The sequence below is a fragment of the Lacerta agilis genome, chromosome 16 (genome assembly GCF_009819535.1).
Source record: "Lacerta agilis isolate rLacAgi1 chromosome 16, rLacAgi1.pri, whole genome shotgun sequence".
Taxonomy (NCBI): Eukaryota; Metazoa; Chordata; class Lepidosauria; order Squamata; family Lacertidae; genus Lacerta; species Lacerta agilis.
Genome location: NC_046327.1, coordinates 13,972,489 through 13,996,599, shown reverse-complemented (window position 1 = coordinate 13,996,599; position 24,111 = coordinate 13,972,489). Strand labels below are relative to the sequence as shown.

At 45.6% G+C, this 24,111-nt stretch overlaps 2 protein-coding genes across 2 annotated transcripts in view; one reads left to right on the top strand and one right to left on the bottom strand.

The window, feature by feature from the left end:
- SNX30 (sorting nexin family member 30) overlaps window positions 1-3,737 on the bottom strand; it is a 39,691-nt gene extending 35,954 nt beyond the window's left edge. Inside the window, exon 1 of the mRNA XM_033174028.1 lies at window positions 3,499-3,737. Within this exon, the coding sequence (XP_033029919.1) occupies window positions 3,499-3,678 (180 nt within the window). The 5' untranslated portion in view covers window positions 3,679-3,737. The remainder of the gene's footprint in view (window positions 1-3,498) is intronic.
- LOC117061104 overlaps window positions 3,677-24,111 on the top strand; it is a 39,459-nt gene continuing 19,024 nt past the window's right edge. The window contains exons 1-3 of the mRNA XM_033173791.1: window positions 3,677-3,834; window positions 18,710-19,167; window positions 21,967-22,094. Coding sequence (XP_033029682.1) covers window positions 3,677-3,834; window positions 18,710-19,167; window positions 21,967-22,094 — 744 coding nt within the window. The remainder of the gene's footprint in view (window positions 3,835-18,709; window positions 19,168-21,966; window positions 22,095-24,111) is intronic.

Sequence of the window (24,111 nt, the reverse complement as noted above, 5' to 3'; positions counted from 1 at the left end):
TATAACTGATAGAATTCTACAGGACGGAGTATTAATGTGTGTGAAAACTACCCAGATCCGATGACCCCAAGAATGCACCTCCAATGTGCCTGGCATCTGGCAAATTTTGAACACTGCTGGTGCAACCTTCCTGTGCCGGTGAAAACTGAAAACTCCAGATCAAAAAAAAAAGCCAATACCAGGGGTCAGCAACCTTTTTCAGCCGTGGGCTGGTTCACCGTCCGCCAGACCATGTGGTGGGCCAGACTATATTTTGAAAAAAAAAAATCAACAAATTCCTTTGCCCCACAAATAACCCAGAGATGCATTTTAAATGAAAGCACACATTCCACTCATGTAAAAACACCAGGCAGGCCCCAAAAATAACCCAGAGATGCATTTTAAATAAAAGGGCATATTCTACTCATGTAAAAACACGCTGATTCCTGGACCGTCTGCGGGCCGGATTGAGAAGGCGATTGGGCCGGATCCGGCCCCTGGGCCTTAGTTTGCCCACCCATGGCCAAATCTCTCCTTGCACATCAGCAATTTATCTGATGTAGTGCTTCCAAAGTTATCCGAGTGGCACAGATGGGACAATTCATGCAGCAGCAGCAGCTCCCACACCGCTAAGAAAAAGCAGGCTGTGGAACTTAAATCGACTCTTCATGACCAAAAAGGAACAAGCAGGGATCCTGCCCGGAGCTGTCACACAAGAGTCCTTTGGAAGGCGAGGGTAATCCACTGGCTTGCTGTCAACAAAGCAATGCAGCCCAGGGTAACTCAATCCTTCCATCATCATGCAGCCCAGGTATAAGGAATGGAGGCCTATTGTTTGTTCACACACCTGGTACAAGATTGACACCTCATGGGAAGCCAATTACATGATGTTGTACCATGCGGAACTGCTGCTTGTGTAAAACTCTCAAGGTGGTTAATTACTACACTGCCCCCGTGTGCAGCAGTTAAAACCACAACAGATCTGCAGGGTTTTGAGTTGGTGCGTGGAACACACACAAGTTAAGGTGGCTCTCCTCCAGCGTATTTTGCAGAGCCCCTTCCGACGCGTCCTGAGAAAGGACTCAAAACCAATACTGTACGTTTGTTGCAAGGTTTCTCAAGGCAAGCCACAGGCTTTCCCCTGCAGCCTGCAAACGCATGATCTCTCTTGACAGCAACACTTGGGGGGCGGGAAGCTATGAAGCTGGGCTGCTTCCACTTATCCCTTCTCGGGTCACAACGCAGCAACCAGCTGTGGTACTCAGGAAGCACTCAACCACAGGAGCACACTGTAGGCTGGTGCACAGGGGCAAATGAAGAACCTGCATGCCTTCTTTCTTGCAACTTGTCCGGTGGTGGCTCTGCATGTCACCAGCTCCAGCTTCATATACAGTCCCTCTTCCCCTGCCTCCTGCCCTACGAATCTGAGGAGCAGCATAGGAAGCCCCAGCTGAAGTGAGGTAACTCATAACAGGGAGGAAAAGTGCAGTGGCTTTTGGAAAGGGAGCAAGGCCAATTCTCTCGACTTACTTCCAGGAATTTGTAAGCTGCTCTGCGGAGGATGTTGCTCAAAAAGCTTGTAAATAAACTTGTAAGTAAATGAATAAATTCAGACTACAGTACTGCTATGCCTCTGGTTGCTTAAGGCACCAATATTTTGCAGCTCAAGTTATACGGTTATTACACAGCTCAATCTATGCTTAACTGGGGGAGAATCTTCTCTCTTGCCAGATATAAGATGTTGTCAGAGCCTCAGACTATAGTGTCTTGAACAGGGATCAGCAAACTTTTTCAGCAGGGGGGCGGTCCACTGTCCCTCAGACCTTGGGGGGGCGGACTATATTTTTTTGGCAGGATGAACAAATTCCTATGCCCCACAAATAACCCAGACCCAGAGATGCATTTTAAATAAAAGGATACATTCTACTCATGTAAAAACACGCTGATTCCCGGACCATCCGCAGGCCAGATTTAGACGGCAATTGGGCCGGATCAGGCCCTCAGGCCTTAGTTTGCCTACCCATGGTCTTGAGTATTCAGTATACATCCAAGAAGACACCGATGTCTAAAATGAGGACAGGAACTTGCTTGATGCCTGGGCATCTGTACCAAGCTCTTTAGTCAATCTACCATTTGGGTCTCCGAAAACCAACTTCCAAGACGTCCACATGCCATTTACAGTCAGCTAAGGATATCCCAAAATGCCAGCAAACACAGGCCTTGATCATCTCTGCACTTCTTCCATCGTCCTAAGTTGGGAATTGAAGAGGTAAGCGATGCAGTTTCTGAGAACCTTTCCCAACAGGTAATCACTTATGGTGGACACACCTAACTGGCAGTAGTGTTGGATTGTTCTTAAAGATACAGTCAAACCTTGGGTTACGAACACTGCAGGTTGCGCGTTTTCGGGTTGCGAACTGTGCAGAACCCGAAAGTACCGGAACAGGTTACTTTCGGGTTTTGGAGCTCACACACGCGCAGAAGCACAAAATGATGTCACGCACATGCGCAGAATCACCAAATCGCGGCAGACGCAGCGCTGCAGGTTGCGAATGCTGCAGGTTGCGAACGTGCCTCCCGCACAGATCACGTTCGCAGCCCAAGGTATGACTATACTGTTGACTCCCCCAGGGAGGACTTGTCTGGAGGCAACTCAAGAAAAGGAAGCCAACCCATTTGGGTCATCAAGGTTGGGTGCACAAACCACTACACACCAAACTAGCAGATAGGAAAAGAGCCTGGCACCGAGCCAGGGATTGCTTCACTGCGCACCATGCTTGCAACACAACCTGCATTTGTGACAGCACTGCAAACCCAACCTCCGCACAAGTGTCCTCCACGCACTTTCAACACGGATGAGTCAACACACCATCACAAATTACTGTGCCCTTATTACCAGCCCAAAACAGAAGTTGCTTTGGTTTTTTCCCCATTCTTGCCTTTGCTGTGTCGGAGCCCAAATATACTCAGATGGGTTGCTTACCCACTACATACAAACACAAAAGGAGAGCAAACAAGCGAAAAAGACTGGAAGAGGACTTTTTAAAAAGAAGATTCTCACCATTTCACCAACTTAGCAAAAGGGGCAAGATGTTGGTGGAAGGCTGAAGTCCAGGGGTGCCAACTTGAATAGGGGGGGTGGGAGAGAGACTCAGGTAAGCCCCGCCTTACACAATTGATCACATGACGTGGTGGGTGCACATCATTTGAATGGCAATGTCCATCAACGTGCGGGGGGGGGGGGGGGGGCTCAAATGTTTTTTTGAGGGACGAAGGGTCCTCAGCCCCAAGGAGTTGGCTCCCACGCTCAAGTCCCTCTTGCACATACGCCCCCTTGCTTTTTGCACGTTTCCTACACTGGAGCTTACTCTCTTGCAGCCCCGAGCGACCCAGCTGTCCAGGCACGGCAAAGAAACGCATTCACACGACCCAGAACGACCACGCACGCCCGGAAGCCAGGAGAAGAACCGAGCCCAGCCCTCGCCCTCGCCCCGCGCAGGCCCCACCGGCGGCCGCTACCTTGTCGGCGATGCTGCGCGGCAGCTGCAAGTCCGGGCTGGGCGTCAGCTCGGCGCCCGCCTCCTCGCTGCTGGAGGCGGCCAGCGGGTGCGGCATCTCCCGCAGAGACTTGGGTCCCGACGAAGGCAGCGCCTTGGGAGTGCCCGCCCCGCCGCCGCCGCCGCCCGCGGCTGCGGACATGGCGGAGGCGGAGCAGCGAGGGCCACGGAGCCCGGCCCGAGAGGAGAAGGAGGGGGAGAAGCCTCGCCGAGCGAGCGAGCGGCCGTCCGGAGGCCGCGCGGACGCTCCGCTCCTGGGCTGGCCGGGAAAAGGGGCGGAGGGAAGTGGCCGTGACGGGCAGAGCCCCGCGCGCCTTCTCCGCCCCGCGCCTTTTCCGCGCCCGGAGCCGCCCCCGGCCCGCCCCACGCAGGAAACTCCCCCCCGCGCGCGCGCGCGCGCGTCTCGAAAAGACTCGACGTTGCAGCGGCGGCCGCGGCTCCTCGGAGCAATTTCCCCCGGAGAGACTAAGCGCCGAAGCTCCGCCCTCCCCGCGCCGAGAGAAGGAGAGCAGCCATAGGCGGAGGAGGGACCTGCGGCAGCCGCGGCGACTGCTTCACCTCCTCGCCCGCTGCTGCTCGGCGGGGCGGCCGCCCCTCTTCTCTCTCTCTCTTTCCCGGATGATCCCTGGGAAATGGATTTCTCTCGCGCCCGCCAGCGCGCATCCCTGTTTGACGGAAGAACCGGCTGCCTTGTTGTGCTGCTTGGTCAATTCTAACACCGCTTACTCCAGGACACTCAACAGGTCTTACTTCCGAGTAGACTGGGGTTAAGGTTGCGCTGTTCCCGTCCCTTGTTTTGAGAATCGTAGAATGGTTTGAAGGGACCCCAAGGGTCTTCTAGACTGCCCCCCTGCAACTAGGGTTGCCACCTTTGTTCTGGCAAAGTACAGGGCGGGGGGCGATTCCCACCCAGAAAAATCCGGTGCTGAAGTGACTTCAAAGCAATCCATTACAATCAACTTCAGCCTAACAAGATGGTGTGGGAATGTTGAGGGATGTGGGAGAGGATATATTGTTTTAGATATCCTATCCCAACTTGCGTTTACAAGCTTGATAATATCAGCAGAGCTAACATTCCCTTTTTACTTCATATGCGCAGCAGAAAGTTTGCATAGACTCGCTAGAGTCTTAAAAATATTGTCCTGGTGTCTTCCCCTTTTTATCCCTCTTTCAATAAGACACTTCACAGTCTTTGGTAAAGTGTAAAACGTTTACTTACAAGTAATCATCTAGTCACACAAGGATCCTAGAGGCAGGCTTAAAAGTTACTAAATAACATACATATGGTGACTTTCTCCTTTTGAGAGAAAGTCCCTCTTTTTACTTTTGGCCTAGTGCCAACGGTGCATTTTAATAATGCTACTTTTAAACTGTCTTAGAGATTAACACAACTGACCAGCGACATAGAGACTCGGCATACACACTACAGTTGGAAGCTCCCAACTGTAGAGTTCACCCCCAACTGTAGAGTTCCATATAAGGAAGTTGGGTTTGACTGCCCCTGTCCTTTTACATCCCACATACCCCTTCTCAGGCAAATTCAACTTTATTCAACCACCCAGAGTCCCAGCTTGACTCGTAGATTCTGGAAACTCTCTCTAGGCAAGGGTTTTGTCAGGATGTCCGCAGCCATCTCATTGGTGCAGCAGTACGACAGTTCCACAAGTCCATCCTGAACTGCCTGACGTATAAAATGGTATCTCACACCTATATGTTTTGTCCTGGCAAGAAACTTTTCACTCTGTGTCAGTTTTATGCAACTCTGATTGTCCTCCAGCAAACTGACAGCTTGCTTTCTCACCAAACCAAAGTCCTTGATGAGTTCATCGAGCCAGGCAATCTCTCGGCACGCTTCCGATGCAGAAATATATTCAGCTTCTGTGGAAGATAATGCTACACAGTTCTGTTTATAACTGCCCCATACAACAGGTCCATCCCCAAACATAAAAACATAACCACTTGTTGACTTATAGTCTGCATTATCCCCAGCCCAATCTGCATCAGTGTAGCCCACCAACTTAGGGTCACTGACAGCTGGCAACCTTAATTTACAGTTCACTGTACCCTTCAGATAACGCACCACCCTCTTCACACCAGCCCAATCATGCTCAGTGGGAGAACTCACTTTCCTGCTAAGAATCCCCACTGCATTGGCTATGTCAGGTCTACATGTGGTAACTAAATACAAAAGTTTACCAATTACCGACCTATATTCACTGTTATCTGGCAACAGCTTCGAATCCTGCTGATTCTTCAGAAAGTCTGTGGCCATGGGCGTTGCAACTGGGTTTGCGTCTTGCATCTGCATGCATTCAATCAGTTCATTTATTTTCTGTCGCTGGCTGAGAAGGAACGATCCGTCTTCCTCTCTTTCCACCTGGATTCCTAGGTAGTACTTGACATCTCCTAGTTCTTTGACTCCCACCTCTTTGCTGAGATGTTTCACAATCTGCACATATTCTCTGTTATTTGATGTCGCGATAATCAAGTCATCAACAAAAGCCAAAATATATGAGAATTGTCCATTACCTGACTTACTGTACAAGCATTTGTCAGCGTTTCCTTGCTTGTAGCCAAGTTGCGTTAACATTTTGTGCAATTTCAGGTTCCAGGCTCTAGCAGCCTGTCTCAAACCATACAGTCCCTTCTGCAACTTGCACACTAAATGTTCCTCATGTGGTTTCACAAAACCTTTGGGTTGTCTCATATAAATTTCCTCGGAAATCTGTCCATGCAAAAACGCAGTGGCAATATCGATGTGCTTTACATTCAGCTGCTTGGATGCTGCAATGCTTAAAAGCATTCTCACACTACTGTATCTTACAGTTGGTGCAAACGTTTCATCATAATCTTCACCATATTTCTGTGAAAATCCTTGTGCCACAAGTCTAGCTTTGTAGCGTTGAACTTCCCCTTCTGACCCCTTCTTAATCTTGAAAACCCATTTACAGCCAATGGCTTTCTTACCCAGAGGTAGTTCCGTGAGGGTCCAAGTCTTGTTTTGATGCAATGCATCCATTTCGTCCTGCGTGGCTTTCCTCCAGAGATTAGCTTCCTTAGGTGGCATTTTCTGTATCTCTTCCCATGTGGAAGGTTCCTGTGGAGATGCCGACCCTGCAAAATAGGACAGCCGTGGTGCTGGAACACCCCTGTTGGTTCTGGATGAGCGTCTGATCTCTGGTTCTGGAACCGCATCAACATCCTCATCCTCCTCCAATGGTGGCATGTCTAAGTCGTCCTCTTCATCTCTGAAGCCAGTAGGAATTTGATCCTCTACGTGTTCTGGTGCATTCCCTGTAGGGGGTGCTATGACATTAGAACGCAGATTAGCACTTCTTGGGGTTTCAGAAGGAAAATCAATAAGTTCTTGAGTCCATTCTGACTCCTTGGAATAGTCAATAACTGTATTCTTTGTGTTAACCATCGCATGCTCATCAAAATAAATTGCATGATGCGCACTGGTTTTACCACTTTGTAAGTCCATTACTCTGTAGCCTTTCCCTCCAGATGCATATCCAACAAAGACACCTGCTTGTGCTCTGGAGTCTAGCTTCTGTCTGTGTTCTTTGGGCACGTGATAGTAGCACAGACTTCCAAACACACGAATGTGTGACAAATTAGGCACTTTGCCATGCCAAAGTTCAAATGGTGTGCGCTCTGCTCCTTTTGTTGGCAATCTATTTTGCAAATAAACTGCTGTGTCAGCTGCATTTCCCCACAGCTTCTGTGGCAAGGATGCTTCCTTTAGCATGCACCTTGTCATTTCCATAATGGATCTAAATTTTCTCTCTGCAATGGAGTTCTGCTGTGGCGTGAAAGCGATTGTAGTTACGTGTACAATTCCTTCCTTGGCCATGAGAGTCTGCATTTCACGTGAGCAGTACTCACCTCCATTGTCAGTCATCAACACAGCTGGAGCACGTTGGAACTTGTTTCTGACCATGGCAATGTATTCTTTGAACATTTCCACTGTTTCACTTTTCTCTCTGATGAAATATGCAACACAATATCTTGAAAAATCATCAATAAAAATTAGAATATACTTGTTGTTGCCAAGTGATGGAACATTAATTGGACCACATAGATCCGAATATATGATATCAAGCACTTTAGTGCTTCTTTGTTCTGCACAACGTGGAAAAGAAGGTTTCACAGCCTTCTCAGTAATGCAGCTTATGCATTTTGTCAGAGCCTCTTTGCTTTCTTTTACCTGTAAACCTCTTACAAGATCACCTTTTTGTAGGTTCATAATGGTGGTGGTGTCTCTGTGTCCTAGTCTCCTATGCCATAGTTGCATATCAGCTTCATCTTTCTGGCTGGGATGCGCGACGTTTGCAGACTGGGTCTCTGAAATATCAATCTCATAAACACCATTAATTAATTTTGCTTGAATATACAGTTCACCATCTTTAGTCACGTTACACTCTCCATTTCCAAATGTGATTTGGAAACCTTTCTTGTCCAAACTGGACACACTGAGTAAATTGCAACTTAGTTCTGGAACGTACAAAACTTTAAGCACTTTGGTCTTAACAGGTTCATTGTTTATATTGAATTTCAAGTCCATGGAACCTGCACCTTTTGCTTTAATAACTCTGCCATCTGCTATCTCTATTTCAGATTCTTCATCTTCATTTATCTCATTAAAATTTTCTCTTTTAAATGAATAATGTGAACTGGCTCCTGAATCTAAAATCCACATATTACGTTTATTTTCACGGTTATGAACAGCTAAATTCCTTTCTTGAAGTAGCATGGTGCGTTCAAATTTCCCCTTCTTTTGCCATTTTGGCTGAGAGGTTTGGGAATTCTTTGCTTTAGGAGGAGCTTTACAGTTCCTAGAAATATGGCCTTCCTTGTTGCAATTGTAGCAAATTATTTTCTTGGGCATTTCTCTGGACTTTGTAAATTGCCTGGACGCATAATTACTGTCCTTGCTTGTGGCATTTCTTACTGGAGACTCTGCTCTCTCTCTACACTCTTCTCTTAAATGACTGGTCAGGTCTTTGAAAGTTAGACCTTCTCTATGGTCCATTAGACTGACAAATGGATCAAAACACGGTCCTAGGGATGCTAGCAAAAATGATACCTTTGTTTCTTCATCAAAAGGCTTAGGAGTGAGGTCAATCTTTTGAATAATCTCAGTAAATTTGCTGATGTGCGCTGTGAATTCTCCTTTATAATTCATTCTCAATCTGGTTAATTTATACATCAAGCTTCTGTAGGAGTTCCTGGAAGATTCTCCATACATGCGTTCAATGTCTTTTAGGATCTGAGATGCATCATCTTTACTATTTATTAATGATAGATGCTCATTGCGAAGTGCACATAGAATTATATGCCTAGCTTCACTGTTCTTGCGCTTCCAAGCTGCTATCTTGGCTAAATCCTCCCTACTTGTGCCAGTAGGCATGGGATCTTCAACAGCCTCCAAAACATGCTTTGCATCTAGATATGCTATTAAGCGCTGCTTCCAGTGCATAAAATTATTCTCACTCAGCACAATCATCCCTAGTTTTGTATCACTATCAAAATTTGCACTAGCCATCTTAAAATCCAAATTTTTTTTGAAAAATGTTCAAAAATCTCAAAATGCAAAAATCTCTAAACAAATCTTCACTGCCTTGGATTACTGTGAACACTGAGGGAGGGGAGGGGTAGTTAATTCCCCTTTTCAGCACAATGGATGCTTTAGGCCTTGTGCTCACCAGGAAAATCCACTCAACTCAAAATTGCAATCCGATGCAATCCTTTAAAAATACACAAAAATATGCAATACTGGGCCCATAACCCTTTGTGGGAATGTTGAGGGATGTGGGAGAGGATATATTGTTTTAGATATCCTATCCCAACTTGCGTTTACAAGCTTGATAATATCAGCAGAGCTAACATTCCCTTTTTACTTCATATGCGCAGCAGAAAGTTTGCATAGACTCGCTAGAGTCTTAAAAATATTGTCCTGGTGTCTTCCCCTTTTTATCCCTCTTTCAATAAGACACTTCACAGTCTTTGGTAAAGTGTAAAACGTTTACTTACAAGTAATCATCTAGTCACACAAGGATCCTAGAGGCAGGCTTAAAAGTTACTAAATAACATACATATGGTGACTTTCTCCTTTTGAGAGAAAGTCCCTCTTTTTACTTTTGGCCTAGTGCCAACGGTGCATTTTAATAATGCTACTTTTAAACTGTCTTAGAGATTAACACAACTGACCAGCGACATAGAGACTCGGCATACACACTACAGTTGGAAGCTCCCAACTGTAGAGTTCACCCCCAACTGTAGAGTTCCATATAAGGAAGTTGGGTTTGACTGCCCCTGTCCTTTTACATCCCACAGATGGGCCATCTGGCATTTGTCACCCATGCACACACATAGACATGAATTTGTAAATCTGTATGTGTTGGCTACCCAGAGATAATATACATGACCTTTCGCACACATGTATTTGGAGAGGATCCCTAACTTGGCGGGGTGGGGAGAGAGAAGACCTGAAGTGCAGGGCAAAACTGTATCAATACAGAATGTAGCATTTTATATTGAAATACAGGACAATTGGGCATTATACAGGACAATTATCTGAGTAATACAGGGCAGGTGGCAACCCTACCTGCAACGCAGGAATGTTTTGCCCAATGTGGGGCTCAACCCCACCCAACTCCTGCTCTGCTGACTGAGCTGTTCCCTGAGATGTTCTTAAATGTGTTGTGTGCATTCAATTTCCTGGTATGGGAGGGCGTGTACGGTAGTTATCTTCCGTTGGTGCTGGTTCTGACATGCAGAGCATCCAGGCAGCGATGGTGGGTGGGTGTACATGCGAATATAGACTATCACAGGTATCCATCACACCATCCCTGGAGTGCCTACATTTTGGACCACTTCCACTTTTCCAGTGAAGTCGCTTTGAGTGTGCAGCTGCAACCCACTAAAGTTCTTTGGGGTGGGTCTAAGGGTTTGTCCTTGGGGGTGGGAGGACATGGGGATTTGGGTATGATGACCTCTTCAGCGGGCTTCCCATCTCTGAGCAGGTTTGCATCCCTCCTCGCCATTGCTACCACTGTCCATTTGTTTGCCCCCTGCCCCACCACCAGCAACAAAAGCTTCAGCCATCTCCCCTGCATCACAGTAGCTACTTTAATATCATTTGACATATACATGCTTACCCGTTTTCACTGGTTTCAATAGATATATTGGTATTACACAAACACACATTTAATCAATCAAAACGAGGAATAGCTCGTGTTATAAACAGCTCAGGAGGAATGATAGTTTCTTACAAACAGCACATCGCAAAATCTCCAAGATCCATTAACTCTGATTTATTCTTCCTTTGAATAAAGCATATCTGACATCGTGCTCTCACTCTCTGTTTTTCTGCTTGCTAATCTTCTCTGGCTTTCGTTTGATTCAAATTGTCCTCTCTGGGCCTTGTCTCTGATAAACATCAGCTTTATCTTTACATTTGACACTAACTGCATCAGAAAAAGACATTCCTTGATTCCAAATGCCAAGTGACAATAAGCTATGTATTCTGCGATGTGCAGACGGGAAAGATAACAACATCTTGCTAAAGTGACTGAGATGACTTTAAAACAGGAGACTTTTCCTTACGGGTCATCATAGGGATGCCAATCAGCCAGTATTTTAATGGTATTACCCATTAAACTGTATTTCCAGGCTGGAGAACTTTTGGGCCTCAGATATTGGACTCCAGCGCCCACCACCCCTCAACATGGCCTGTGCTGCCTGGGGCTGGTGTGAGTTAGAGTCTGTAAACATTGGGTGGGTTATAGATTCCTCACTCCTTCTGTATTTGATCAGATAAGTAGTAGGATGTCTGAAAAGCAAGTGAATTTGAGATTCTGCCTTGGCTCTTCACCTGTAACCAAACAGGTTTCTACTTCGCCTTAACCAGGACTATCAGGTTCCATCATGACTTCACTCTTGACCCACCGAGTTCTGTCCTGGTTTTAAAACTCACCCATGCCCACCAGATGGTGTCAAGGTTCTCCCCACCCTGACTTTCCTCTTGGTCCCACACAAGAGCCCAGTGCTATAAAAGAACAAAGCTGATAAGCAGCATGGCCACAGAAGCAGACTCATCTTAACTGCATCAAGAATGCTATGCTTTTCTATATTTGCATTGGGAAAGCACAATTTGGCTTGGCCCAGAAAGAGCTACATTATATGGGGCTCCTGCACCTTTAATAGCTGTGTAGAAGTGGGAATTTTAGCAGGTGTAGCTTGCATGACAAAATTCCTGGCTAAAATCGCTACACCACACTTAAAGGTGCGGGAACTCTGTCCTTTCCCTCTACGACTCAATGGCATAGCATGGGTTGCCAGCGCCCAGGGCCACATGGAAGGAGGGGAATGGGTGGAGAACAATTCAGGTGGAATGCTCATTGTCATTATAACCTCCCTGTAAATAAATCAAAATGAATGCTCAATAAAAACCAGACATAGCCTAGCATCCACAAAAGCTTTGAGCAAGCAAACCAGAATGACTGTTCAATAAACAGGTTAGCTAGAAAAGTCCTCTTTGTCTTTCTATTATTGCTCCACACCTGCAGATCCCTTTACCAGCTGATATTTATTTAACTGCTTCTTACACAAAATGCCTTAAGATTAATTTTTACAAGCACTAGGCTGTATCATTGCCAGCTGGTCTGCTCCCATCCCCTTCATGGGGTTGGAAAGGCAGAAATCAGCAAGTGAAGCTTTTAATGGCATGGACCTAAGCATTATTACTTGCTAATCATTGTAATTTAGTACTGCTATTCAAGGGAGCTGGGTGGAGGGTTCGAAAGCTAGCAACTCCATCTGGTGAAACAATTTAAATGCAAAAACTATTTGTGAAATCATGTGTTATCACAGATTAAATGAGGACTAACAAAACTACTGACACCAGCGGTGAGAGAGAACATTAAAATATTCCTGAACACTTCCTTAGCAGTTAATTCTGTTGAAATTAGGGTGACCAGGGAGAAAAAAGAGGCTGCTGCACCTTTAATATTGCAGAAGAGGCAATCCCATGCCACAGACGCTTGCTGAAATCCCCTCTCCTGCTGCACAGCTATTAAAGGTGCAGAAACGCTGCCGTCTTCCACATCTGATCGCCCTCATTTAAATTAATGAAAGCATTTATTCCAGCAAGTTATTGGGGTTTGTGCCTTCACTCTATGAATAATCCGTATAACTACTAATACTTGTCAAACTATTGTCTATCAAACAGCATTTCCAAAACACTAGGTGGGGGGAGGATAACACAGCAGGTGGCGCTGTGGGTTAAACCACAGAGCCTAGGGCTTGCTGATCAGAAGGTTGGTGGTTCGAATCCCCGCGATGGGGTGAGTTCCTGTTGCTCGGTCCCAGCTCCTGCCAACCTATCAGTTTGAAAGCACGTCAAAGTGCAAGTAAATAGGTACCGCTCCGGCGGGAAGGTAAACGGCGGTTTCTGTGCGCTGTTCCAGAAGTGGCTTAGTCATGCTGGCCACATGACCCAGAAGCTGTACATCGGCTCCCTCGGACAGTAAAGCGAGATAAGCGCTGCAACCCCAGAGTCATCTGCGACTGGACCTAATAGTCAGAGGTCCCTTTACCTTTTAAATATTTTTCTCCAGGCCCAGAAAGCTTAACCTGCTACTAATTGCTGCCACTCGTGGTTCTTTAAAAGGCACGGGATTAAGTATTTGGGAGCAGCTGGCAAACCTGCTTTCAGTTATTGTGAAACATCTCTATCCTGGGATTTTCATATTGCTTGGTTTGTACAGCTACGTTTCGAAATGTGTTTAGCTTTAAGGATTGCAGAATTTTATGGCAGACATCACTTTGGGGCCTTTTGGGCACAAAGCAGACTGCACTTTTTATAAACCAATAACAATAATAATTTTGATACATTTTCTTTAAATCCTTTATTAACATAACCCTATTTTTACAGTCCTCCACACAAAACCTAGGATATATGTTTTAGAAGAAATGGTTGTCATTTTCCCCTCTATTTGTCTTGGAGGACTGGCACTACCATTAGGCAGAGTGAGGCATCTTGCTCAGACAGCAGACACTCGGGGCAGAACATCCAGTAGCCCTCCATTTCCCTTGTGCCACCCAACCTAGTCTACTGCCCCCAGGGCAGGACAGCATCTCATCCCAGTGCTGAAGCAAGATTCTGCTGCCAGTTGGATTCTAGAAGTGGAAGGGGAGGGTGCCATTTTGTTCTTTGGCTCGGACGGCAAAATGTATTGCGATTGCCCTGCCAGCCAGAAGCTGAGGCCCAATAGTTGATGCTAGTCAGTGTATGTTCGTTTGTGATTGTAGTGTTGAAATGTCATTGTTGCTTGCTTGATACCCAGACGTCGCCAAGTGACTTACAACACAAAAGCAGAACTACATTAAAGCATTAAAAACATAAAAACACCATTCATATATACCATACCCTCCAACATTTCTCCGATGAAAATAGGGACGTCCTGTTCTATCATCTTCATTTTATTATTTATACCCTGTCCATCTGACTGGGTTGCTCCAGCCATTCTGGGCAGCTTCCAACATAGTAACATTAAACATTTATTTTTATTTATTTTTTAAACTTCCCTATACAGGGCTGCCTTCAGATGTCTTCCAAAGGTTGTATAGTTATTTATCTCCTTGGGTCAGGGGTCGCATAACTCCATACCCTCCAACATTTCTCCGATGAAAATGGGGACTTCCTAAGGAAAAGCGGGACATTCCAGGGTCAAATCAGAAACTGGGATGGCTTATGTAAATCCGGGACTGTATCTGGAAAATAAGGGTCTGATATATGAATGTTCACATTTGAATATTCAAATCCCATTTTCTTTCTGGTGGGAACAGGAGGTGAACCTCTGAGTCTCAGCTTCCTTGCACAAGCATTGGAGGTTTCTGGAGAAATGATGTTTTTTGCATGCCTGTGCTCTTTATTCTGCTTCCCCTCTGCCAAACAGAAAAGTTTAAAGCAAGCAGACACAACGTTTGATCATGAAACACATACATAGCAGTTGAGTAGAAGCTTCACAAACATCCTGCTTTGCTGATTTCCTTGACCTTTGAAAAGAGAAGGGTTCTCAAACAGCTTGCACAAGGATGGGGAACCTGATGTTGTTGGACTCCCTGTCTTCACTCTCAATCAGCAAAGCCAATGGGGCAGGAATTATGGGAGTTGTAGTCCAACAACATCTGGAGACCCATAAATTCCCCATCCCTAACCTAGCAGGACACAATATTTGTGTGGTCTATAGTCAGCCCTTTGGCCAGTCCAGTCACAAATGGTGCAGGCATGAAATGAAGCACATATGATGTAGGAAGCAAGCAAGCAAAATGAGTTGTTAAGAAGTGCAGAACAAGCCCCCAAAGTGCTTTTATCATAGAAAAGCTGCTTCAAGAAAGGGGAAATTGGAACAGAGAACTGATGGCAGAGGAGGCTTAACCCTTTGAAAGAGAAATCTCAGGGGAAATCACTGAGGAATTCACATGGTGGAAAACACAATTTCTTTACACACAAACACCTCAAATGTATCTGCTGAAAAATCAGAAACCCACCGCCCAAAAAAGCATTTTTGTTGACACAGAAGTGGACACCCGGGATTTTTGTTACAATACGTGTCTGCTTGCACTGACGCCTTTCCTTAGCCATCAGAAAATTTTTAAAAAGCGTTAAATATGTTCATAATACAATATTTCCTTTGCTAAGGAGGCCAGGATTGAAAGCACAAACAGCAACGGCAATTGCATTAATTGATACGTGCATCCACGACACACAGATCTGTTTGCTTTTCCTACAGCTCCCCGTGCCCAAAGGCACATTCCCCATCTACTCCAGTAACACACATAATGAAACCGTAGCATGGATGAGCAGCGTAGCAGCTGCCTTTGAGCTGGTTTAAATCCTTTATGCACATTGCCAGAAGGAGCACGTAATGGGACCCCAGGTATGAATGGGGGGAAAGAATCACAAATGCAGGAGGCATAGCAAGGGGGGCTTGGTTGGCGGTCTGCCCCAGGTTCCATAATGGAGGGGGTGACTAATTATCAAGGAACAATTACTGCCCTACTAGGGCAATTCCTGCCCACCTAGAGGTTCGAAAGCACGTCAAAGCGCAAATAGATAAATAGGGACCGCTCCAGCGGGAAGGTAAACAGCATTTCCGTGCGCTGCTCTTGTTCGCCAGAAGCGGCTTTGTCATGCAGGCCACATGACCCAGAAGCTGTCTGCGGACAAATGCCGGCTCCCTTGGCCTATAAAGCGAGATGAGCGCCGCAACCCCAGAGTCGGACACGACTGGACCTGATGGTCAGGGGTCCCTTTACCTGTACCTTTAGGGCAATTCATAAAAAAAACTTGTTTTTAAAAGCCTGCTCCAAAGGTCTTATCTTACTATACTAGGGATTATATAGCTATATATGAAATTTCATGCATATCGGTTAATATCTTGACCCTCCTCCACCAAAATAGCTGCTTACCTGGCTGTTTTCCTATGTCATGAAGGCTGAAATTTCAGTTCAGTGGAACACTTACTGTCCCCAACCCTAACCCTGTGGAAAGCCATCTAATTAGACTTTAATTTGATTTTGAGATGTTTTTAGGAGGCAATTTAATTATTGTTTGATTTTATACCAACGTTATGTATCTGATGTTAGCCACCCTGAGCCTGACTTCGGCTGGGGAGGGCGGGATATAAATAAAAGTATTATTATTATTATTATTATTATTATTATTATTATTATTATTACTTGTTATTATTCCTTTGTAAGAAAATATGAAATAACGTAAAACCATTTTTGCAGGGGGGGAGGGGATCAGTGGGGGGGGGGGTGACAAGAAATTTTCCGCACCGGGTACCACCTGACCTTCCTACACCTCTGCCCAGGTGCCTAGGCATAGCAGGTGCAGGTGCAAATCATCAAGGCCAAACGGAAAGAAAACACAAATGCAATACATAGCAGGCTTAATGAATAAAAAGAAGGCCAGGGTAATACTAAGAAAAACAATGCCCAGGTTGCTAAGGTAACTGTCACATGTCCTCCATTGTGACATTTCCCCCTGCTGGCTCACCTGTCAGATAACCAGAGGTCTTTTATGAGAGTAAGTGCTTGATGCCTTTTCCTCCCATTTTGTTGGTTCCCCCTCCCCATAACTGCTATATTTTGAGTCTCGCACTATGGTGTACTAATAGAACAGGAGACTGAGGAGGTGCATATCTAGAAAACTCCGTAAACTGTAAAGAAGGTCTTATCACCAGCTGATACTGAACTCTCCCCAAAGCTGAGCTCCTACTGAGGAGCCCCTAGAGCAGGCATGGCCAAACTGTAGTCCTGGTGTTTTGGGACTACAATTCCCATCATCCCTGACCACACTGGTCCTGTTAGCTAGGGATGGTGGGAGTTGTAGTCCCCAGTTTGGTCATGCCTGTGGCCTAGAGGAACAGTTTGGAGTGAAGAGCAAAGGGGATAACTGAGACAGCACCCAATGATCCTAACGCACAGAACATGTGTGTGCTTTGGACTGACTTGTCACACCAGTAAAGGTAAAGGTAAAGGGACCCTTGAACATTAGGTCCAGTCGTGTCCGACTCTGGGGTTGCGGCACTCATCCCGCGTTACTGGCCAAGGGAGCCGGCGTACAGCTTCCGAGTCTTGTGGCCAGCATGACTAAGCCGCTTCTGGCGAACCAGAGCAGCGCACAGAAACGACGTTTACCTTCCCGCTGGAGTGGTACCTATTTATCTACTTGCACTTTGACGTGCTTTCGAACTGCTAGGTGGGCAGGAGCTGGGACCGAGCAACGGGAGCTCATGCCATTGCAGGGATTAGAACCGCCGACCTAGGCTCAGTGATTTAACCCACAGTGCCACCCATGTCTTGCCACATCAGTAGGAAATTATTTGCGGGGGGGGGGATTACATACACCTTGATCGTAATAAAACCTCAAAGCAGTTTACGGAAAAGTAAATTTGTCGATTAAATGCGGCTAAAAATAGCCTTCTAAGAAAAAAACATTCAACAACTAATTAAAATCAACAATGAGCTAAAAACAAATTAAAACACATGAAACTACTAAATGTCTGGATAGGTTTGCCTAAATAAAAATATGTTAAGTAAGCACCGGAAAGGGTATAGTGAAGATACATGCCAGGTATCTTTTAAATAAATAAATAAATTTTTTTTTTTACCGTTTATAGAGAAAAATACAAATATCTTTTCCCTTTTTTAACCAAACCAAGACTTCTTTCTAGATTATAATAAAAACACAAAAAGGGGGGGGGGAGGTAAAGAAAATAATAATAATAGAAAAGAATAGAAAACAGGTTAAAAGAGAGAGAAAGAGGAATAAGAGATATCTGCCAGGTATCAATAGGCAGAGAGTTATAAAGTGTAGTTGCTGCCACACTGAAAAATCAGTTCGAAGTACATGGGGATTGTGTGTTCATGTCCGATCACATATAGGGGGAACACGGGGGTTCCATTTCCCCCCGATTTGGCTGGTGGCAGAGATTTGTTTGAGTCTGAAAATACTTTTGTTTTCTATACCTTGTCCAGGTGATTAAGAAGCCTCCGGACAACACTTCGTGAAGAGAGTGAATGTGACAGGGGGGAATTCGGTATTCAGAGATGTAAGTAGGGTCTCTTAGCAGCTCTGTACTCTGATTCTAACCCTATCCATTTGGAACGGTCCTACCCTTGGGCAGAATGCGGCAATTGCCTTAGGCGGCAGGTGCTGGTGGAGCAGCCACGGCAGCCTCCCTGCCATTCCCCAGTTGCTGCATGAGAGCCGTACATATTATGCACCCCCTGCACTACTCTGCTGCCCTCAGATTCAGCTGCTGATCCAACTGGCTTCTGCCAAACTGCTTCAGACAACCAAATACCGTGAGCCATGATAGTTCAGAGCAGTTCTAGGGAGTTCCTTCCTACCCGGCCATGGCAGGGTTTATTTTCAAAAGATAGACCCACCTTCAACGGTTCAAGTAAATAAGGGAAGAGGCCATTCTTGTGATGTTCTGGCCAGTGGTTAGGGATGATGAGAGATGTGGTCCAACAACTAACTTATGGAGGGACACCGGTTCCCCGTCCTGGAGGGTTGAGGTAGTCCAAGCTCGGTAAAATAAGGAGGCACCACAAACCCCGTTCCTCAGCTTTCCCCCACTCTGTTCTAGGTTGGGAAGACTGCGGGCCCTCCTTTCAAGCAAGAACGCCAATGCTGCTCCAGTGGAAGAGGAAAGCGTAAGTGCCCCCGAGAGAGATCCTGAGGTTTCCTTGGAGACCTGTCCCAAGGGCAGGCAACGCACGGCCTACCACAGGACGCAAGCTATGGGCCCTGAATCCAAGGATCAGAAGAGAGGACCTTCCAAATGCTGGAGGTTTCGCCTTTGCAGAGCAGACAGGGGTGTTTCAGTAGGGGATGGGGGGAATATAAGACCACCCTGGGACTGCTGTGGGAACTGCAAGACCAACCCCCAAAGCTTTAAACCGCTACAGGAGAAGCAGGACCCAGAAACGGAGAGGAAGCAACACAATGTCGATAGGCTCGATGTCCGTGTCGGGACAACCCACAACTCGCTGGTACTTGTGAGCACCACCCCAGAGACCACAAGTACAATTGAGGATACTGTAGGTAAGGAGGTGCCGGGGGGGCTTTAAAGGGGATTGTTCAGGCAAAGCCAAGAATCTGGTGAATTGGGTCAGTCACAAAGGCTGCGGCAGAGGGGGTGGGGCCTGGTTGCAAGGGCTGTTTCCATTGCGATGATGGCACCAAATGGGTTTAGTCAAGGAAGGGCTGTTTTCCCAATGGGCAGAGAGCAATTAAGTATCTATTATTTTTGTAGTATTCGAGCACCCACTTGCCTCTCAGCGTTTCCCGCTGCCGGCGTCCTGGGCACCCGAATTACTCTCTTTTGTCTTGGCCCAGCTCTCCAGCTGAGTCAAGACAGATCTTTTCTGCTGCCACCACCCTCTGGAAGTTTGGAAACCCAGCTGTAGCCACAGAGTAGAACGCGAGGGCCGTTCCACCTGTGCACCGGCTCACAGCCTTCCCAAGCTCAAACAGAGCCACAAATGATTAACCCTTTACAGTAACGCACCAAGCGGCAGACCTGGATTTAGCCAAGCAAACATAGGAATGAACAGAAAACCAGAACAGAAGTTCCTTTAAACATTTTATTCAAAAGTTACTAAAAGTACATAAGGTATAATTCCCAATACAAGATACATGCAAGAAAACAAGAAAACATTCTTACTAGGCTAGCCTAAAGATTTTCTTTAATCCCTCTCCATTCTGGCAAGGATGAATACTTAGCTGCATCTGCATGTGAAAGAAAGGCAGTTCTCCTGGCAGGCCAAAGATGATCACAGCCGCCAGGCCTCTAAGCTTCCTAGGTGCCCATGTCCCCAGACACCTCAGCAGTCCCAGGTCAGGTGTAGATGAGCCTTTTGCATTTCAAAAGACAGGGGCAGATAAAGGATTTCCCCCCACGTGGGATCCCGATCAACATCCTATAGAAAACCAGGTTCTTAATCCAATTAGCCAATCAGCGCTTCTTGGTCATCACTTTCACCTGCCAAGGATGAAAGGCAGCTGCAACCTTTTTGATGTGTTCCTCCCTAGTTTTCCCACCAGTTTGACAATCCCCAGCTGGCCCTCTCTAAGTTCTTATCAGGAGTCAGAGTGTCTCCTTGTAGCTGAGACCTTCACACCCCCAGCGGATCTCCCGGTCATAAAACTCTTCAAAGATAACCCTTTGCATTCCCAAGCGGGGCAACCTTTGGTCAGTCTCCCACAGCATACACAGTACCCATGATTCTATTTTCCCCAAAAAACCCTGCTCCAGAACCAAGGATTTTTTGGTCTTACACTACAATTTTATTAGAAGAATTTCATTTATTAAAAATGTGGTAAAAAGAAAAAAAGAAGAACCTGAATGAAAATAATAAGAGAAATACGTGTCCATACATTAATACACAAATATGTATCTTATTATTATCCTAATATAAATTTCTTTATCAATAACCTCATATATTCTGTAAAAAGTCATTCCAAGTATCATTATATTTACCCAAAGAGAGTCTGTGTCTACAAGCAGTCCATTCGCATGCTGCTAATAATTTTCTGCCTATTATTTTTTTACTGATTTTCCATAATTTTAAACAAATTGTTACCAAATTAACACAAATTCAATACAAAATTACAATCTGACTTCCCACCCATGCAGATATTCCTTCTTTTTTTCCTCCCTCTATTGCTGCTCCAAAAACATTAAGCTTTTCCAACTTTCATTTCATTGTGTAGGCTCCTATGATGTAAATAATGGGGCCCGCCTGCTCCCTAAAATATCACTGGTTGACTCATTTGTATATATAGGGTGCCTACATTCTGCTATTTATAATTATTAGTAGTTTGTATCCTATATTTACACCTTTTATTATTTCATATTCTAGTAAGTTTCTAAGACTAGAATAGATTATGAGTCTTTGTAAATTGTGTTTCCAAATGAACTTTTGTTATTGCCAAATGCCAATGTGTTTGCATTATTCAGTTTGTTATGAATAAAAAAATCATTTTAAGTTAGAGCTTAATAATTATTTCACTATTAATATACTTCTTATTAATTGTATTTCACTACTAATATACCGGGTGTTGTCGTTCAGTCGTTCAGTCGTGTCCGACTCTTCATGACCCCATGGACCAGAGCACGCCAGGCACCCCTATCCTTCACTGCCTCTTGCAGTTTGGCCAAACTCATGCTAGTCGCTTCGAGAACACTGTCCAACCATCTCATCCTCTGTCGTCCCCTTCTCCTTGTGCCCTCCATCTTTCCCAACATCAGGGTCTTTTCTAGGGAGTCTTTTCTTCTCATGATGTGGCCAAAGTACTGGAGCCTCAACTTCAGGATCTGTCCTTCCAGTGAGCACTCAGGGCTGATTTTTTAAAGGATGGATAAGTTTGATCTTTTTGCAGTCCATGGGACTCTCAAGAGTCTCCTCCAGCACCATAATTCAAAACCGGGTACTTCTTCTTAATTGTATTTCAGTTTAACAATTACTTTGATAAAATACATATTTTGTTATGTGCAAGTGGCTTTAGATACATATTAGGTCCATAAATTAACGTATAGCATATATTCAACACAAAAACAGCGACAATTTGTTGTTGACAAAGGACAGCTGGACATATAAAGGTCCCCGTTACCTTCAGTAGCTTAGGGCCTCATCAAATGTACCGGTAAATCCGGCCCTGGTTGCACCCCTTTTTGGAAATACTGGTTTTCCAGTGCTGTTTTGACATGAGTGCTGTGGGTGCCAGCTTAAAATGTCTGCCCTGGGCAGCAAAAGAAGAAGAAGAGAGGTTCTGGTACTCAAGGAGTACCCACGAAAAAGGCCCACTAATTTCTCTCGGCTTCTGCCACATCTTTTGCAGTACTTTCATCATTCAGTACCTTGGACACTACAATCCAGTCGATGCCCTCATTCTACTCAGAGCAGAGGAACTTATCAGATCTTGACATCATCGTTAATATGATGGAAGCAACTAATTGTGAAGAACAGGTACAAACTTCCCCTTCCTTCCTTCCTTCCTTTCTGTTTTTGAAGTGAAACTTGTGTTTGTAGGACCCTTAGCACATGGTCATTCCTACACCATGCACTGAATGATGATGATGGTGATGATGATTTTATTATTTAAAGCCCGCCCACCTGGCTGGGTTTCCCCAGCCACTCTAGGTGGAGCAAGCACAAGTCCTGGCAGTTTCTGCTTGACCCATGGGTCCCTTGTTCTGCTCCTTTCCAAGGGAAAACCTGCTCTTCAGGTGATATATCAGAAAAAATAGCAATCTGAAGAAAACACAAATTCCTGTTAGCTCCGATTGAGCACTAAAGAGCAGTACCCTTACACCACTTTAACAGTCATGGCTTTCCCCCAAAGAATCCTGTGAGTTTCTTAAGGATGTTGACCTCACAAAGCTAATAAAAACTTACCAGCAAGAAAGACCACCAGGATAAAATACTGTTTTCATTTCCCATCAACCCATCCCTTGCATCAGAAATATCCCAGGACCCTTAAGAAACTGTGAAAGTGGTGGGGCATAAAACCGAAGACAGATATTGGGAAGCTTTGGTCCCCCAAATGTTGCTGAACTACATTTCCTGGCCATTGACTCTGCTTGCTGGGACTGGGGGAAGTTAAAGTTGGGTCTTGAGGGCTGTCTTGAGGGCTATAGCTTCCCCACACCTGACCTTAGATGAAATCCATCACTGTTGTTTGCCTCCAGAGAAGCCCCACTGTTTGTTTGAAATATTTTTTTAGGCTGTAAAACCATCAGGGTGACAAAGAAGCAATAACAGCCAAATGTCAGCATACAATTGCCATGTAAAACAAGCAGAGGACAGGACAGCAGTATAAGACTCAGTATGAAAATTAAGGAGGACAGAATCAAGCCATCATTCAGCCAGTTTGTGGGCAAATAAAAATGTCTGCCTAGTGCCAGAACAGCATCACAGTTGGTGCCAGATGTTCCTCCCCGGGGAGGGCATTTCAGAGATGTCAGAAAAGGTTCCTCTCACCAGACACCGCCCAACTAACTTTAGATATGGAGGACTGGAAGATGCCTCTCTCTGAAGGGTGCAGGTTTCTGAGTCAGTTTAGGGGTTGCCACCTCTTCTAGAGAATAAAACTGCCACGCTTCCATTCCCATAAAATGGCACGCACTGATTTCATGCATGTGTGTGCAAATCTCTTTCAAAATGGTTATTTTGTTTTAAACATGATACAGTCATACCTCAGGTTACAGCCGCTTCAGATTGTGCATTTTTGGGTTGCGCATTGCGCCGAACCTGGAAGTACCGGAACTGGTTACTTCCGGGTTTTGGCGCATGCGCAGAAGCGCCGAATCGCAACCCGCATATGCACAGATGTGGCACTGTGGGTTATGGATGCTGCGGGTTGTGAACATGCCTCCTGCATGGATTGCGTTCGCAACCCAAATGTCCACTGTACAGCGATACCTCGGGTTACAAACAGTCCTGCTTACGAATGCTTTAGGTTACGAACGCCACAAACCTGGAAGTAGGTGTCCCAGGTTGCAAACTTTGCCCCGGGATATGAACAAAATCCGCTTCCAGGGCCGTGGGAGGCCTATGTAGGGCTTGCTGGAGAAGGCATGGCTAGCTCCATTAGGAAGAGTACTCCCATTAGGAGGTGAGAGTACAGTGCAATATTTTATTGCAGGCTCTGCTTCTCATTATATATTGTGGAAATGCAATGTATCAAAGGACAGGGTTTATAGTGAGGGTAGGAAACCTGGGGAGGGGGGGAATCTCATCTGGCAACCAAAGCAGCCCTTTGGTTTCAGATAGTACATAGGTAGAGAAGTCTAAAAAGCCCATGGCACACATTTGTGCCAGTGTGGTGTAGTGGTTAAGAGCGGTAGACTCGTAATCTGGGGAACCGGGTTCGCGTCTCCGCTCCTCCACATGCAGCTGCTGGGTGACCTTGGGCTAGTCACACTTTTCTGAAGTCTCTCAGCCCCACTCACCTCACAGAGTGTTTGTTGTGGGGGAGGAAGGG